This window comes from Pocillopora verrucosa, chromosome 3 (assembly GCF_036669915.1).
Source record: "Pocillopora verrucosa isolate sample1 chromosome 3, ASM3666991v2, whole genome shotgun sequence".
In the NCBI taxonomy this organism is placed as follows: domain Eukaryota; kingdom Metazoa; phylum Cnidaria; class Anthozoa; order Scleractinia; family Pocilloporidae; genus Pocillopora; species Pocillopora verrucosa.
The window spans coordinates 7,762,296-7,780,994 of NC_089314.1; the positions used below are offsets into that span (position 1 = coordinate 7,762,296).

The 18,699-nt window shown below is 38.6% G+C and overlaps 1 protein-coding gene across 2 annotated transcripts; it reads left to right on the forward strand.

Annotated features, from left to right (window-relative positions):
* The first annotated feature begins 271 nt into the window (after positions 1-271).
* Positions 272-17,891, forward strand: LOC131774079 (uncharacterized). 2 transcript variants are annotated; one of them, XM_066163719.1, is made up of 11 exons: positions 272-416; positions 6,860-6,964; positions 7,875-8,168; positions 8,891-8,983; positions 9,546-9,950; positions 12,159-13,587; positions 13,921-14,191; positions 14,963-14,996; positions 15,613-15,717; positions 16,296-16,400; positions 16,594-17,891. In XM_066163719.1, exons 2-11 carry the CDS (start codon positions 6,892-6,894, stop codon positions 16,872-16,874), a joined length of 3,090 nt encoding a protein of 1,029 aa, XP_066019816.1. In that variant the 5' UTR covers positions 272-416; positions 6,860-6,891; the 3' UTR covers positions 16,875-17,891. The 2 variants fall into 2 exon arrangements, with proteins under 2 accessions (XP_066019816.1, XP_066019817.1); XM_066163720.1 differs by lacking the exon at positions 8,891-8,983.
* The last annotated feature ends 808 nt before the right edge of the window (positions 17,892-18,699 follow it).

Below are 18,699 nucleotides of genomic sequence, written 5' to 3' on the forward strand. Positions count from 1 at the left end.
GTCCTGGCTGTCAAGTCACAAGTGTGGTACACCAAAAATACCCTAAAACTCTAAAAGCTCGAGTTCTTTCTGTGTGCCCTGATGAAACATTTCCAAAATATCGAAAGAAACTTTACTTTTACAAGGAAACGTACAGGCAACGAAGAGCGGAATGAAATACCTGAGGAGTGTCTCGAAGTGTCACTGTCTGATTCCAACGAGTAGCACAGCGACAAGGGCTCATTCACCTGAGACCTGATTAATTATTAATACATTTCCCAGAAACATTTGCATGTCTTTTACCAAGTATGTTAGAGTTGTTGAAAATTCCGCCATTATGAGTATGCTACCAGCGAAAGTCCGCTGTATAATCAATTGATAGCGATAGCTACCTGTACACAGTCTTGATCGGAGACGTTTATAGCGGAGGTTTCAAGGTAAGAATAGTTTGTGGTTGTTATATCGCAAATTTTGTTCACAAACGCGGTCGTTTTTCTTAGCCTACGCCAGATCAAAAGATTTGTGGTAACACGCATGATCAGTCTCTTAACAGCACTGATATCGAAATTAAATGATACTTAACAAATAGAGAGGCCTTGCCTACAATCTGTTTTGTTGTAAAGCACGCAACGAAGAGGATAGAGCGCGAAAGAAGGGTAGGAAGAAACACGATCGTGTTTCTCCCCTCTTCTTGAGTCGAATTTGGCCGAAACGGACAAATCTTCAGATGCATTGCCAATTTGGCTATATTTTTCATATCATTCTTGTTTTGTTCTGCATTTTTTTTTTTGAACATGAAACTATATATGCTATACGAGTGTTAGCTGAGTTTGATTTTTATTACCGTACGTCAGCTTGCAATCTAACTGAGCTTGAAAACCTTTTCGTCTCTGCTTACTTTATAGTAACGTAAATTAAGGAGCTTAGCATGTTTACAAACCCTTGTTTGGTTATTCTGTTGCTAATTGCCGGCTTACTTGTTCCGAAATGTTTCTTTCAATTAACGAAAAAAAAAAACTAGAGAGAAGTCCCGGAAAAGGACGAACATAGTACAATGTAACAAATAGGGTGACAGCTTTAGCTCAGCTCTATGCTTTAGCTCAGCTCTATGCTTTAGCTCAGCTCTATGCTTTAGCTCAGCTCTATGCTTTGTACTCTTTCAACCACTGGCAGCGAGTGTTTTAACCGAACTTTATCACAATAAAATTTAACATGTACGTATCACAAGCGCACATTTTTCATCGTACATACTTGTTTTCATCCAAACAATCGAGTTCCACTCGATTCGATCGATAGGTGGGAGATGTTCAGACTCAGACATAAACTGTGACTTATTGTCATACTCTTCTTCTCGTTCCCTTGATTTTGAAATTGTTTCTTTAGATTTTCGTTGGTCAACTCTATTTTGAATAAGTTAAGCCACAAGTTGCGATTGTTAAAGCGAAGATATTGAAGTTTAGGTCACGTTTAGGTGGGAGATGTTCAGACTCAGACATAAACTGTGACTTATTGTCATACTCTTCTTCTCGTTCCCTTGATTTTGAAATTGTTTCTTTGGATTTTCGTTGGTCAACTCTATTGCGAATAAGTTAAACCACAAGTTGCGATTGTTAAAGCGAAGATGTTGTAGTTTGGGTCACGTTTATTCGTCGATTGATTGTTCGTTAGGTCTGGCGATAGCTTTTATTTACTATGATCACTTACGTGCAAATTTCGTGATCAAACGACACAATGAGTCCAATCCCAAGTGTTATTTATCTTCTTGCATCGTACGCACTATCGTTATTTTCGTTCGCACGGCCTCTAATCACCATCTAGAAAAATATTATACCTAATGACCAACCACTGTGTGCGGAGACTCAAATCGAATCGCCCCTCTGAGGAACTTAAAATATCTTAAACCAGGACTGAGGTGCATGGTTTTATCTTTTCGAAGCTGATCCGCAAATTTTTTGACAACCATGCTATGTTAAAGCAGAGAGGAAGTCATTAAGTTCCTTTATCCCCTCACCAAAACTACATACATGTTATGTATGTGTGACACTTGTGTATCTGTTATATATTTCTATGATAAATGTTGCATTTATGTGACATTTGTGTCACATGATTGCACGTACATGTGACATATACGTGACGAGACATACAGTAGACGTTGGATATGTTATTATGTAAGGGATGTATGCGACATGTATTTAGTTTTGGTAAGGGTTCACAGCCAGCTGGTTGCAATTTCACATTCTGTTCACATAATATGCATTTTCAGTTTTCTATATATTTCAAGGTGCATATGCATATGATTTAGGGCCAATATCTTCAAAATTTTCTCTGCAGAAGTAAATAAGTACTACTTATAAACAGAAATGAATTCATGCCTGCAGTTGTATTAAACTTTGATTTAATGGGTGGTATGATATTCTGGAGGCCAATTATTTTGTCCTGGCAAAAAGATTGTAAGATAAAATAAGATACATAGTTTATTAAAACTGCATCGCAGCCAAAGGCTGAATTACGCAATTATTTACAAAAACTTTACAATACTTGAAAATTACAAATGAATCCTTGAAAATAAATCGAAAACTGATTTTTAAGATAATATTAAAAAATTCTATATAACATATTTATATTGAAATGTGTTAAAATATAAATCATGAATATAAGTGGGATAAAACTACAGCCCGGACTGCTTCGACATCGCATATATAAAAGTATTACTTTCTCTGTTCGTGCAAAGCTTTGGCATATTAAAAAGCCACTCTCTTCTTAGGTTATAGCGTGAAATGTCATGATCTGGTGGAAGGAGCGCCTTCAATTTATGGTTTAGATCACTGACAATGTTATCAAAAAGCGTACTGAATATTACGTAATAATGCTCCAAAATGGGTGTTAACCCCACCTCTATTGCCGAGTTGCACTTTCCTGAGGTTATCATTGATTATTCTCTTTCTGTCAAACAACTATAAACCAATTCTTAGTGTAGGAATAGGAAAGAATTTGAGAAATGCCATTTTAGCAAATTCTCACAAATGTAACTGTCATGATATGAACTGGAATGATATGGATATCTAGAAGGTACTGCTGCACATAAAAGAGCATGGGACCTCCCTTTTTCGCTTCAAATTGTACTTTCCCTTAAGATCAGCAACCTTGAGAGAAAATTTTAGTAGGGCCCGCGGGATTGAAGAACCCTTTTGGGAAGCCTCAAAGTGCACCAAGCAAGGAGAACATATGTAGATTAAATAAACCTTAGCAAATATCAAATTAAAACTTTGATCTCCAAAGAAAATACCTTCACGATGATATATATACAAGTTGCTTACACTTCACCGGGGTAGACTATTATCCTGCACTGATCATGATATGATGTGACATGTTTACAATTATATAATTATTGACAGTAAGGGTTGATAGCATTTTTCACGGATTCTGCACAGCCTGTACCATTCCAGATGTCAGTCGGCATATCATAGAAACGACTACAAATGTTATTTCTATGAAATGCATACCTCAATATCAACGTCTCTAGGTAACAGATTTTCTGTAAAAAGAAAACAATTAGCAAGGCTGCAAATATTATTTTTCGCATCAAAAAGGAATAGCCTGACGGCATCACCATTTTGATGATGTTTGTTGTAACAAAACAAAAATGTGGTTTACTGTGACAGGTCATGTTCCCTTTGCTATTTTTCGCCTTATCATTCGACATTTCTCATTGAATTATTTATAATTAATGCATAAAGAGAGGAAAGCGAAGAAATAAAAACAGTTGAGAAGATATGCATCATTGAGATTTGTCGCAGAAGAGCACATTTAGAAAAGATACTGTCTGGTGACCCATAGTTATTTGTATTCCTGAACTAGGGTTTAACAGTTTTCTTCACGAGTTGGCTCATCGAGTCCTTTGATCATCAGTGTTATTCAGTCAGAGGAATAGACTGAAATTGGGAACAAATAAAGATCGTGTGTTTCAGCTGTGATAAAATAGGTTGATAGGGATGCATCAAGAAAGGTCAGTGTTAGGCTGTATACCTTTGTTGCATGGTATTTTATTTGTTTTCGGTCGCGCAATGCGTCCTGGCTGTTAAGTCACAAGTGTAGTACACACGAAAGAAACTTTACCTTTAAAGGAACCGTACAGACAACGGAGAGCGGAATGAAATACGAGTGTTACTGTCTGATTCCAACCAGTAGTTTAGCGACAAGTGCTCTTTCAACTGAAACCTGATTAATTATTACCGGTAATACAATTCCCAGAAACATTTGCATGTCTTTTACCAAGTATGTTGAAGTTGTTGAAAATTCCGCCATTATGAATATGCTACCAACGAAAGTCACTGTATTATCAACTGATAACCACATGTACACAGTCTCGATCGGAGACGTTTAAAGCAGAGGTTTTTAAGGTAAGTATAGTGTGTTGTTGCTACTACGCCAGATCAAAAGATTTGTGGTAACATGCATGATCAGTCTCTTAACAATACTGATATCGAAATTGATTGCTACTTAACAAATAGAAAAGCCTTGGTTACACTCTGTTCTGTTGTAAAGACGATTTTATTTCTCCCCACTTCTTAAGTCGAATTTGGCTGAAGCGAACAAATCTTCAGAAGCACCGCCAACAAAATTTGTCCCGGGTAAAAATTATGCAAAATCGACTTAATAAACAAAACCGTGATAAACTTGTCAATCGTTTGTCTAACAAGCTACGACAAACGCGTAATGGAACTGTAATCAGTTTACTAAATCCTTGAAATTGGAAGTGGAATCCTTCGGCAACTATGCTGGCCGGTCTTATGAACAAATCAGGCGCTGACGGAATTTGTCGGCTTTGAAATTTTTAATGCGGTTACAACAGACGAGACAACAACAAAAAAAAATTGTTGTGACAAAGTTTGTCCTTTGATTTCGTCGCAACAATTCTAGTTTTGTCCGCTAGTGAGGAAAGGCCCTACGGCTAAAGCTGTCAAAAATGTCCAACCATCAAAGTTCACTGTAATCTGCAATAGTTTACAAACTGAAATAGTTCGGCAGGTCGAATTTAACTGTGTTTGAATCTTGTTACCGTACGTAAGCTTACCATTAAAAACCGCTGAGCGAGAAAACCTTAAAAACTCAGACTGTCCATTTCATTTTCTCTATGTGATATTCGTCTCTGCTCACGTTATAATAAAGTAAAAAACGGCGCTTGGCATGTTTACAAACCCAAACTTGGTTCTTCTGTTGTTACTTGCCGACTCGCTTTTTCCGAAATTTCACTTTCCATTAACGAAAAGAGGCTAGGGAGAAGTCCCGGAAAAGGTCGGACATTTAACAATTTGGCAGATGGCGGACGGCTCTAGCTCAACAATGACAGCGCGCATTATATCCGAACTTTATTGTAATAAAATTTGACTCGTACGTAATATAAGCGCACAATTTTCATCATACATACGGGTATTTGTTTTCATCCAAACAATCGAGTTCCGCTTGATTCGATCGATAGCTGGGAAATGTTCAGACTCAGAGATAAACTGTGGGATTTGTTATACTCTTCTGCTCCTTACCTTGATTTTGAATTTGTTTCTTTGGATTTTCGTTGGTCAACTCTCTTGCAAATAACTCAAGTCACAAGCTGCAATTGTTATAGCGAAGATATTAAAGTTTGGATCACGCTTATTCATCAATTGATTGTTCGTTAGGTCAGGTGATATCTTTAAATTACTGTTTCGTGCAAGGTTCGTAATCCAACGACATTATGAGTCCAATCTCAAGTGTTATATATTTTCTTGCATCGTAGGCACCTTCTTTATTTTCGTTTGCACGGTCTCTAGTCACCATTTTGAAAAATCATACTCAATGACCAACCACTGTTTGCGGAGACTCAAATCAAATCGCCCTTCTGACGAACTTTAAAAGGTCCTAAATCAGGACTGAGGCGGTTCAGTTTCGAGGCTGGTCCGCAAATTTTCTTACAACAAATTTAAAGCTATATTTATTTGCATTTGATTTAGGGCCAATATCTTCAAATTTTTCTTTCCAGAATTAAATAAATGCTACTTATATACAGAAACGAATTAATGCCTGCAGTTGTATTAAACCTTATTAAATGGGTGGTATAATATTCTGGAGGCTAATTTTTTGTGTCCAAGCGAAAAGATTGTAAATTCAATTACATGTTAATACTTTGCTTAGGGTCATTCCTTAGTAATTGCACTGCGCTTCCTGACTGTGTATAATCTCAAATGTAACTACGATGCATGCTTCAAAAAAGGATGCCTTTTTCTCCATCGGAGCTTATCAGAGGAGAAAATTGTAATTTTCTCACAAATGAGCCTAGACACCTAAACTTTTTCTCTTTCTTGGAATTGGGACACTATTTTCTTTCTGTCAAACAACTTTAAACCAATTTTTGGTGCAGGGAAAGGTAAAAATGTCAGAAATGGCAATTTAAAAAATACTCACAAATGTAATTGTCATGATATCATAGGAATGATATCAGTGGATATCTAGAAGGTACTGCTGCTCATAAAAGAGCATGATACCTCTCTTTTTTTATTTCAAATTTTACTTTCCCTTAATAAGATTTACAGCCAACATATACAATTTGACAACAATCTAAGTGCTTGTTCTATTGAATGGCTTTAGGTCTTCAATGTATTTTATCAATTGCTCTGTATTGTTTCTTTTACAGAAGCTGATTAGCATTTTTATAAGTTAGAATGGAAGCAAGCACTTTCAAGAACATTCAAGGCAATCCACCAAAGATCAAAATTTATCTTCCCCTGCCTTTGTAAAATAAAGGAAGAAAAGAGGAAAAACAGAGGAAAAAGCTCCATTGCTACAATGAATCTATTGGCTCAAAAAATCTGGTCTAATGACTTTTTTGAAATTTGTTATCACGCAGGTGGATCTACTGAACATTTGCCTCGGCCAAAGATGAAACGCCGTAATGAAGAGTCGCCTCCGAGTGACACTTCAACCTCAAAGAAAAGAAAAACTCGTCTCGACGGTGAGATAATGACATATCTATTAACTTGCCCGTTGACCCTCACCCCCCCCCCCCACCCCAACCCCATCTTCTTTCCCCTTGCCTTTGTAAAATAAAAATGCTTGGATCCAGCAAAACATACAAGGTCCTACATGATGCACTGTGCCATCCATTGGTTAATCGCAGAGATTTAGGTGAGGGACTTTTGGCAATTTCGAATTTGCTCCAATTTATCCCTGGTAATATATCACTAATCTTGAAATTCAATAACAATACAATTACATACAAGTATAGTGCCTAACTTCTCAGACACCATGCTTTTTGGCCACTGTATCTTTTATGTACGTTGTCGACAGCGCCTCGAAACTGGAAAAGTGTTGCTCCATTTTTCAGTAACCAAATTAAAGCGAAGGAAGATCATTTGATGCGTTTGTATATTTTCATATTGTTTTCTGGTAGTGCAAAATTCAGTAAAGCAGCTTATCTTTTGAAAGGTTTCTCAGTTTTGTCGTAGCCTAGTCCACTCACTTCTTAGCTGGATTTTTATATGGTTTTCGGAGGAGTGTGCTCTGGAGCGGGATTGTGGAAAACACTCCTCCGAAAACCATATAAAAATTCAGCTTAGCAGTTAAGGTCCCGAGAAATATTACGGAGAAATATCTTCTCGAGGTCTTTGTAACAATAGGCTTATCACAGTTGCTACATGAGACTGCACACTGAACATAATGCCTCGTCTCGACGGTGAGATAATGACATATCCATTAACTTGCCCGTTGACCCTCACCCCCCCCCCCCCCACCCCATCTTCTTTTGCCTTGCCTTTGTAAAATAAAAATGCGTGGATCCAGCAAAATGGCATGAATAGTTGCGATACGTACTACTCGCTATCCCCTCATCTTGATGCTTTGCTGTGATGTCTTTGTGTTTTTAGTCAACCAAGGAGTTCCCAGTGACGAAGAATTAGAGTGGCTTTCGCACCAACTCGAAGATTGGGAGGAACTCGGGCGTCGTCTCGGAATTGACGATGCAACATTAACAGCGTTTGACGATGACTATAAGAAAAAGCGTAAAAAAATCTACAGAATGTTACGACATTGGAAAGTGAAGGATGGCTCAACTGCAACATACATGGTCCTACATGATGCACTCTGTCATCAGTTTGTTAATCGCACAGATTTAGCTGAGAAACTTTTGGCAAATTCGATTTTGCCCCAATTTATCCCTGGTAATATATCACTAATCTTGCAATTCAATAACAATACAATTACATACAAGTATAGCGCCTAACTTCTCAGACACCATGGTTTTTGGTGACTGTATCTTCCATGCACGTTGTTGAAAGTGCCTCGAAACTGGAAAAGTGTTGCTCCATTTTTCAGTAACCAAATTAAAGCGAAGGAAGATCATTTGATGCGTTTTTATATTTCATGTAATTTTCTGGTAAGGCAGAATATCGTTAAGGCTATGTACAAACTTGTCTATTGACCGAAAAAATCTGTTCCAATTAGTTATTCTGAAGATTTGTTACGAAAGCGATACAAGTGTTGAAGTGCTACGAGTGCCCCTGCAAGTCTTCATTTTTAGTGTCTCTTTTTTTATTACCCAAGTTGTTTATTGTATGTAAAAGATTTTTTTCAAGCTTTCCGCTCGATTGCAAACAAGAGATATAAATGGTTTGTTACCAAATGCGTTTACGTGGCAATGATAATTTTTTTCTTTTAAGCAGAAAAAAAGGAACAAGAAATCTTCTGTTCGCGTATGTGGGCGTGCATATTTCGTGTAGAATGATACACAGTAGGGATTCATAACGCAATGGCACGAAGCGGCCTTGAAAAAAATTCCTCAGGAGACGTTTCACTAGGAAAGGAAAAAGCTCCATTGCTACAATGAATCTTTTGGCTCAAAAAATCTGGTCTAATGACTTTTTTAAAATTTGTTATCATGCAGGTGGATCTACTGAACTCTCTCGTCAGTATGTTTATAGCGGAAATTTAGCTGTGGGACTTTTGGCAAATAGGAATTTGCTCCAATTTATCCCTGGTAATATATCACTAATCTTGCAATTCAATAACAATACAATAACATAAAAGTATAGAGCCTAACTTCTCAGACATCATGGTTTTTGGTGACTGTATCTTCCATGCACGTTGTTGAAAGTGCCTCGAAACTGGAAAAGTGTTGCTCCATTTTTCAGTAACCAAATTAAAGCGAAGGAAGATCATTTGATGCGTTTGTATATTTTCATATTGTTTTCTGGTAGTGCAAAATTCAGTAAAGCAGCTTATCTTTTGAAAGGTTTCTCAGTTTTGTCGTAGCCTAGTCCACTCACTTCTTAGCTGGATTTTTATATGGTTTTCGGAGGAGTGTGCTCTGGAGCGGGATTGTGGAAAACACTCCTCCGAAAACCATATAAAAATTCAGCTTAGCAGTTAAGGTCCCGAGAAATATTACGGAGAAATATCTTCTCGAGGTCTTTGTAACAATAGGCTTATCACAGATGCCACATGAGACTGCACACTGAACATTAATTCTGTATGTGTTTCAGATTTTCGAGGGAGCAAATTAACTGGTTTTATCTTTTAACTCTTTCGAACTGTCACAGATTCAACCCCCTTCTACATAAAAGCGAGGGGAACAATGGGACTAAAAGCATACAGGAGAGCACTGGAGACTGGCGAAACTTTCGATAGACGTACCAAAATTGTGTTGATTGGTCAGGACCGTGTTGGCAAAACAAGTCTGAGAAGATACCTCAGAGGTGAAGCATTTAAAGAAAAGGAAGCCAGCACTAATGGGATTGAAATGATTTCCCCTGTCAAGAACGCAGGAAAAGAGGCATGGAGGAATCCAGCCCCGCTTGAAAACACAAGTGCACTTGACCACAAATGTGCAGAATTGGTTGAAAAGGATTTACTCGGCAGCTCTGAAGAACCTACAAGTGGAAAGGGAGCGACTCAAGAACGTTCAAATGACGACCTTGTCTCAAACGAAGTCATTAATAGAAATGGTAAGGCAAAGCTCATTATAGCCCTGACAATATATAGCTTCTTTACAGATTCAGGGTATATGTTAACTTCCAAAGAGGTTACTCGAGGCTGAAGAAAACGGTAGCACGGTCGCTACCGTCAAGATGAACGGCGAAACAAATTTTAGCTCAGTCAAACTTCCTTTCTGGCGTTAGAAATGTTACTGTGAAATTTTCATCTCATATCAATACAGTATCAACCCCCAACCTTTAGCAAAAGCAATTCATAATGTAAAACCGCAGCGTATTGTTAATTTTTTTTTCAATGAGAGTCTCACGACTTGCATCGTGCGGTAACGAACTGAATGCGTTTCTCACGTGACTTTTCCCGTTCAAGAGACTGGGGCCGATTATTTAAGTGACTTTCGTGGTAAGATCGTCCTCATGATCAGGAATGACGAATCCCTTGCAGCAGCAGCCCGGCTATTTCGAAGTACACGTATTTCTATCTTTTGTTTCATTCGCAATATATAACGAAAAGTAGCGAGATTAAAACATGACATTTCGGTGGCGACATGTCACCATTATCAAATGTAAAATTATTATAAGTTCAATGACGTTATATAAAGAGAGGAAAGTGTTAAGCTAAATTAGAATAAAATGAGATGGAGTAAAATGAAAGTGTATACATAATTAAATGAACAGTCAGTTTCGCTGGAATGGAGTCTTTTTGAGTGTTCAGAGTCGGTCTCTTTTTACTCAAACTTTCCGCGCCATTTCTTTAGGATGGAAAATTGCTCGTGAGGATTGTTCGGTCTTTGATTGTGTTTGTCTTTAAGATGTTTACCGATGTCGGAATATTTGTGCACCTCAATACGAAGTTGGAGGTGACGGTTCGTCTAGCCTATATAATTTGCATCACACGAATAATGTGTGTTGTTGGTTATTAGTGAAGGCTTTGTTTCCATGACTTTTAAATCTTCTGAGATTTTCCTTGGTTGGAAACTTTGGTCAACCTCGCCCTGAACTCCTTTCCACATCTTCTTTCCAATTTTGGGTAAGTCCGTTAACGTATAAGGCTTTTGCATATTCAATTAGAACTTTTTGCATAAAGCTCAACTGACGCTAGGAATTGGTCAGTGTTACCAGTCTGCCAAGAAATAACGACAGCTAAGATCTGAGACCAGAAATTTTACTGATGGCTGAAAAATTGATTTGAATTAATACTGCGTGCATAAGGTCCCAACCAAGGTTTGAACAAATCTTGCGCATACGAAGCGCTCGGATATATATTCTTTCGAGGACGACAAGCCGCCTTACATTTTAGTACAGGCATTGTTTTCAAACCTTGTTGATCCGGAATTTGAATGATCGATCGCCGAAAAAGACAATATCGATGAACTGTATTCTAGAATGGTTAAACCCTCCCCTTTTTGTGCCTACAGTGCCTTCCTTCTAGTATGGTCGCAGGCACTCCGTTATGATGCCGTACAAGTTCGTAAACCTTCTGCTAAGCCTCTCGCGGTTTTCAAAATGGGGGACCATCGTGAGACACTTGTAACATCTCTTGTGACTCGTCTTGGTTTAGTTCCGACACTGGCCATCGTTAAACGAATCTGATCGGGTTTCTTCGGATTCATATATTTTTTTTCAGGCTAAATTTTTTGTGAGGGCCTCAACCCCGCATTTTGACATTTTTATCAATTTGAACGTTAGAGTTATGTCGTCAAAGAAGAGACAAACGCTGTGCTTCGGTAGTTGGCTTCTCGAATGCCGTTTTCTGCTCAGAAAAAGGTGATGTTCCGGATGAAAAGAAAGAAGAAAGCATATGCTTTCGTAGAATACAATTTAAAAAATACGGAAATATTAAAGAAAAAGAAAGACGAAGCGCCAGGAGTCGATCCCTCGACCTTTCACTTATAGGGATAAGCACTTCCCATTGCGCTAGCTCTGTAACATAAACCTATTATTTTGGATGTGTAAAGCCCGTAAAGTTTCTGCCCATACACTCGCGTGAAACCATGCGATATTAGAAGTTTCTTTTTTTGCTCAGGTTGCTAAAGGAGTAGGCGAGTGTTTATTTCGAGTGACGCGAAGCTTTTATGAATTTTTTAGTCCTTATACACGAAATACAAATTCAGTCAATGGCATTACTACTGCTTTGAACAACCGATATTCTTCTGTATGTTGTTTGCACTTGAGAAGCATGTTTAAGAAAAGTAATAACTGATTAAAAAATAACAATATTAGTTTTCCAGGAGGTCGAAAGTGAGCAAAAACCAGAAGAAGTACCCGAGAATGTCCGTTACCTCTTAGATTATCGCTTCAAGGCAAAGGACACCTCCGACAATGAGGATATATGGCCTTTTATTTGGGATTTTGCTGGCCAGGCAGTATACCATGCCATTCATCCAGTTTTCCTATCGCAAGAAGCCATATATGTCCTGGTGTCAGATCTTACTAAGGAGTTAAGTGATGTTGCCCTATGTCGGATAAGACCGGCTAATCACGATGAAATAGAAGAAGACTCGCCTTACGTCCAGGATACTAATCTCGATCACATGATGAGATGGCTGGACTTGGTACAGTCTTTGAGACAGCCAGAGTTTCAGGGAAAGTCGGCAGATACTAACCAAGTTTTGCCTCCTGTGGTGCTTGTGGGTACACATGCTGATGGCGTAAGGGATCCTTGCAAGGAAATGGAATCTGTAAATGAAACCATTTGCAGCATGGCTCATTCAGAAACCCTAAAACATATTTCAAAAGAATTATTCTTCATAGATAACACAAATCCGAACAGAGAAGACGACCCACAGATCGTTTCTTTGCGTACGGAATTATTGAATCTGGCTAGAAAAATGCCAAATTTCAACAAGGTAATCCCTATGCAGTGGCTCCGTGTGGAACAAAAAGTCGACGATATGGTGAAACAAGGGATGCATTACGTTGGTAAGAAGCGTTTTGCAGAGGACATTTCTGGAGGCATTTGCCAGTTTAATCACAAAGATGACGTCGAAGAATTGTTACACTTTTTACAAGCTCGTGGAAGAGTTATCTACCAAGATCTCCCTGACAATCCAGATGGTTTGGTCGTGCTAGATCCGCAGTGGTTAATTAAAATACTATGTGAGATAATTACGGTGAGTCCACCATGGAAAAACGACCCTGTTCTTCAGAAAGATTACAAAGTCCTCGGAAGAGAGGGACTGCTTTCGCAGCAGTTGCTTAATCAAGCGTTTGAACACCTTGAACTGAGTGATGTAAAGGATTCACTGATTCATATCATGGAAAGCTTTGATGTTATATGCAACTCTAAGAACTGCAAGGGGAAAGATTACCCTTATTTTGTTCCATGTATGTTGAAATCACCAAAGAAGAATACGAGAGGCACAAACATGCACAATGGCCCTTTGCCCGTATTTCTCACATTTAACACCAACTACGTTCCAAGCGGGCTGTTTTGCAGACTGGTTGTACATTTTTGGAAGGAATGGGCATCACAATTATGCCGTGACTCCCGTATGGCCCCTTCGTTGTTTTCAAACGCCGCCCGATTCAATGTCAGTGAAGTGTACCAGCTCACTCTAGAGTGTCACAAAACTGTGATCAAGTTGATAATCTGGACACAGCGAGACTCAGATGGAATGGAAGAGAAAAGAATTTGCGAAGAATTATTGAGGTAAGCCACAAACATATCGGACATTATTTCGTTTCATTTAAACTTAATAATTACCGTTAAAGCAATATTAAATAGAATACCATAACCAAAAAAAATGATGAAATACTATCACATTGCTGTAAATAAAGGGAAACTTAAAGGCCCTCTTTAATTTTCTTGACTTTTTCAATCGTTCTGATCCCTGTGACAGGTTTTTTTTTCCAGATTTAGGACCTTTTTGGGTGCTAAGTTTTTGATTAGGTAAGATGCATTCAGTTAATTGGACGTTACAATGAGTCACGCTTGCGTTATTGGCGTTGTTGATATCCTTGTAGCTATGTTTGTTCATTGCAGTCTTCTGGAGCGTTGCAGAACTAGGCTAGGCGTCACCTGTCCGTGGTTAGGATCATCTACGATGGAATTGTATGTGAAATGCCAGTTGTGTGAGCCTCGTCCAGATAAGTGTCGTGACGGAACCAATATTTGCATATTGCACAAAGAGAAAGGCTGCTCTCATTTTGACTGTGGCCACTACATTCCGTTAGGCAGCTCTGGTCTGAGTTGTGAACACTCCGTTGATACTGTTCCCGACTATCCAAGAGAAAAACTGGATCCTTGGGTTCAGGTTAGAAAAAAAACTTAGTTCAATCTACGTGCAGTGAATCAGGATAATTTGAAACTCACGGTTGGCAGATAGCTTTGTCGCGCGCAACACTTTCGTAGGATATTCGATTCCCATCAAAACCTGAATTTGTCCAGGCTTTATCTTTTACAAATACTTCAAAATTTCTTTTATCTGCAATGCTCTTTCTCATATTAGGGATAAGAGACATTTGAAATTATCTTCCTTTTGCTAAACACAGAATTCGCCGTATGTTTTAGGCAGTTTGTCTTAAATGATGTCAGGGTTTATAAGAAATACTTATACTCCCTTTTATTACTATTATCGCGTTTTCTTAATATCAAGTGTCAGAATCAGCTACCCGTGAGCTGCAGCACCTTGGGTGACTTTATGTGAGGAAGCTACATTTTTTGGATACTTTTTGAAGTATTTGTAGTTTATTGTTTTCCCAGGTTCGCTACTTTTGAATTTCAGCTACAATGGTTCTTTCATTTCCAAATTTGTAGGCCTCAAAAGAAGGATAGGAACATCCCTTCACGATCCATGACGTCCATTTCCGTATCTGATAATCATTACATGCTGTTTTCTCAACCATTTGCCTTAATAAACTTATATCCAAAAACTTACTCCTCGTGAGATCACAGGAGAGGTAGTCAGTTGGGTTATTAAAGTATACGTTTTGAATTACTTTTATTTGTATATTTATCTCTCAATTTATTCTAATAACTGCTAACTGTAAGCGTAAAGTTGCCACTATTTCCTTCTGCCTTTTAGGCTTTGAAATCCATTGAACGTAAGAAACAAACTGGTAAGTTTTTTCATCAGAAATGATGGGTCATCAAGCTAAAAAAAATTTAAACAAATATCCAGTTTGAGTGCGTGGGCCTCCTTATGACGTGTAAAATGAAATGGCCCTTAACGACGGAAAAACCTGAAACCTTTTTAGCGGATAAGGAAAATCGTCAAGGATATGTACAAGCTTATCTATTGACCGAAAAAATATGTTCCAATTAGTTTCCCTTAACATTTGTAAAGGAAACGATACAAGTGTGTAAGTGCCATAAGTGCCACAAGTGCCCCAGCATATTTTCATTTTGGTGAATGTCTTTTATTTTACCTAAGTTGTTTACTGTATGGAGCTTTTCGCTCGATGGCAAACAAGAGATATGAATGGTATGTCACCAAATCCATTTACGTGGCAAAAAAAAAGAACAAGAAATCATCCGTTCGCGTATGTGGACGTGCATATTTCGTGTAAAATGATGCACTGTAGGGATGCATAATACAATGGCACGAACTGTCCTTGAAGCAAATTCCTCAGGAGACGTTTCATTAGGAAAGGGAATAAGCTCTACTGTTACAATGAATCTGTTGGCTCAAAACATCTGGTCGAATTATTTTTTTTTACATTTGTTATCATGCAGGTGATTCTACTAAACATTTACGTCGGTCAAAGGTGAAACGCCGTAATGAAGAGTCGTCTCTGAATGACGCCTTAACACCGAAGAAAAGAAAAACTCGTTTGGCAGGTAAAATATGGACATATCTATGGTCGTACCGTTAACCTCCACCCCCCCCCCCCTCCTAACCCCATCTTCCTTCCCCCTGCCTTTGTAAAATAAAAATGCCTGGATTCAGCAATATGGCATGAATAGTTGCGATACGTTCTACTCGCTATGCCCTCGTCTTGATGCTTTGCTGTGATATCTTTATGTTTGTAGTCAAGCAAAGAGTTCTCAGTGACGAAGAGTTAGTGTGGCTTTACCAAATTTGCTTATTGAATGCAAAATATTTTTTTCAAGCTTTTCGCTCGACTGCAAAGTAGAGATATAAATGGTATGTCACTAAAACTGTTGACGTGGCGATGACAATTTTTCGTCCAGGCAGCAAATATAAGGAACAAGAAATCTTCTGTTCGCATATGTGGACGTGCATCTATCGTATAAAATGATGCACAGTAGGGATACATAATGCATTGGCACGAACTGGCCTTGAAACAAATTAATCAGGAGAAGTTTCATCGGGAAAAGAAAAAGCTCCATTGCTTTAATGAATCTGTTGGCTCAAAAATCTGGTCGAATGGTTTATTGCATTTGTTATCATGCAGGTGATTCTACTAAACATTTGCGTCGGCCAAAGGTGAAGAGCTGTGATGAAGAGTCGTCTCCGAGTGATGTCGTAACTCCAAAGAAAGGAAAAACCCGTTTCGCAGGTAAAATGAGGACATATCTATGGTTGTACCGTTAACCTCCACCTCCGGCCCCCCTCCTAACCCCATCTTCCCGCCCCCTGCCTTTGCAAAATAAACATGCGTAGATCTAGCAAAATGACATGAATAGTTGCGATACGTACTACTCGCTCTCCCCTCATCTTGATGCGTTGCTTTGATGTCTCTATTCTTTTAGTTAAGAAAGGAGTTACCAAGAAGAAAGATTTAGAGTGGCTTTCGCGGCAACTCGAGGAGTGGAAGTCGCTGGGGCGTCGTCTCAAAATTAAGGACGCAAAACTAGCGGCGTTTGACTGTGAATTTAAGAAATACTCTGAAAAAATTTACCAAATGTTATTACACTGGAAAAGGAAGAAAGGTTTTCGTGCAACATACAAGGTCCTACATCGTGCACTGTGTCATCGATTTGTTAATCGCACAGATTTAGCTCAGAAACTTTGCTGTCAACAACATAAATGACTGTTTACTTGATTGACTCATATATAGTTTTTATTTCTATTTCTACTGATTATTCCACTGCTAAATGAACAAGTATCCCCAATATGGCTACATTATTACCATGTGAAGTACTATAAATCAGTAATCTTCCTTTTTCTAATTGGATCGTTTTTCTGTCTATTAGTCACATGCATCTTTCAATTTTTTAAATGAAAAACGTCAAGTGATAAAGTATAAAGCTATTGACTCTATTGCATACTTTATAAGACATACACGTGGTTCAAAATCACCTCACAGTTTTTGTATATGTAATCACATGAGGCCAAGTACTATTAAAGATTAATTGCACGAGAGTTTTCAAAATTTTCCAAAATTGCCCGAGTCGCGAAGCGACGAGGGCAATTTGGAAAATTTTGAAAACTCAAGTGCAATTAATCCTTAATAGTACGAGGTCTCATGGGATTACTTATTTATCAATAAAGGGCAAAATTTATACGAAGGAAAATCACGCGCGCAGTCTATTTTTATCTGGGAAGCCTGTTTAGCGCAACGGCAAATCATCAATCAAATTGAACTGACCAATCGATTCAATGAAATTTTATTCTCAAAAACTATGTCAATTAATTTCGCATTTCAAAAGTTCAATTAATTCGTCGTCCGCTTCAATAAAACGACAAGCCATTGTTGCAACAAAAACTTGATAACAAATTTCAAGATAACGAACGGTTGCTATGCAACGGATTAGCCAATCATTAACAGGTAATCATGCCCTCTCTTGATTACTAAAAATGCCCTCGATTAAGAAAAAAATGCCCTCTTTCTCAACCAATCAGCGCTCAGTAATTTTGCCCTCTATTGATAAACAAAATAACCACCATCTACGTTGATATTTGTCCCCCGATTGTTTCCGTGTAAAAGAAACAAAGACAGCGGAAAAAAGCCGGTCTAGAATTACACTTTTTTATCTTTATTACTGAACATGGGAGAAAAATGAAGTAATTTTGTAGAGTTAATTTGTGTTGAATTTAAAAAGCTAAGGTTGTGGTTATTCATCGTGCTGAATAACAATAAAAGCTAAGTTTTCCGTTTGTTTCACGACGTAGTCACGTGTGATGTAGATTGCGACGTTTCGACTGTATACTGCTAGTCTTCTTCAGGCGATGAGGTCGACTGGTCATGCGTGATTTTATGAAGCATGATTTTTTTTCAACAGTTCCTATTGGTGTATTTCGATCCCTGCTGTTCATTCAATGACTTGCTCCCTCGGCGGTCCGCTGTTGCACGGCTCTCCTGTTGTTGTGTTTTTTAGATCGTGGGCATCCACGCTTCTGGAATTTCTATTCCACTATTACTGTTGATGTTGTTAGGGTGAAGTCCTATATGAATTGCCTCTTTGACCCTGCGCGTGTAGTAATAAGGGTTACGATCAATAGACTTTACTTCGTTCCAGAGTAGCTTGTGTCCGGTGTTGTGGGCATGCTCTGAAACGGCGGATGTCTCGGTACGGGCGAGTCGAATGTCTCGATCTTGCCCCTTAATTCTGTCTCGCATAGGTCTTCCAGTCTCTCCGACGTACACCTTGCCGCATTCACAGGGAATCCTGTAAACTATGCCATCTTGTTTAGCCGGGTCGACGGCGTCTTTTGGTCGTACTAACTGAGATCTTAGCGTAGTCTCCGACTTGAAAACAGCGCGTACGCCTTGTTGTTGTAAGCAACAGCGAAGCAGTTCGGACTGACCTTTGACATAAGGTAAAAGCGCAGTAGCTTTAAACTCGTTGGCGGGTTCGGCACTGTTGTGTGGTTTTCCGGTCTTGGTAAGTTTGTGCAAGAAAGAAAAAGGATAA

Coding starts and splice junctions, on each gene's coding strand:
- LOC131774079 (XM_066163719.1), top strand. CDS start 6,892: ATGAAACGCCGTAATGAAGAGTCGCCTCCGAGTGACACTTCAACCTCA. Junction 8,169..8,890: donor TTTGCCCCAATTTATCCCTG/GTAATATATCAC, acceptor GTTATCATGCAG/GTGGATCTACTGAACTCTCT. Junction 13,588..13,920: donor ATTTGCGAAGAATTATTGAG/GTAAGCCACAAA, acceptor TGTTCATTGCAG/TCTTCTGGAGCGTTGCAGAA.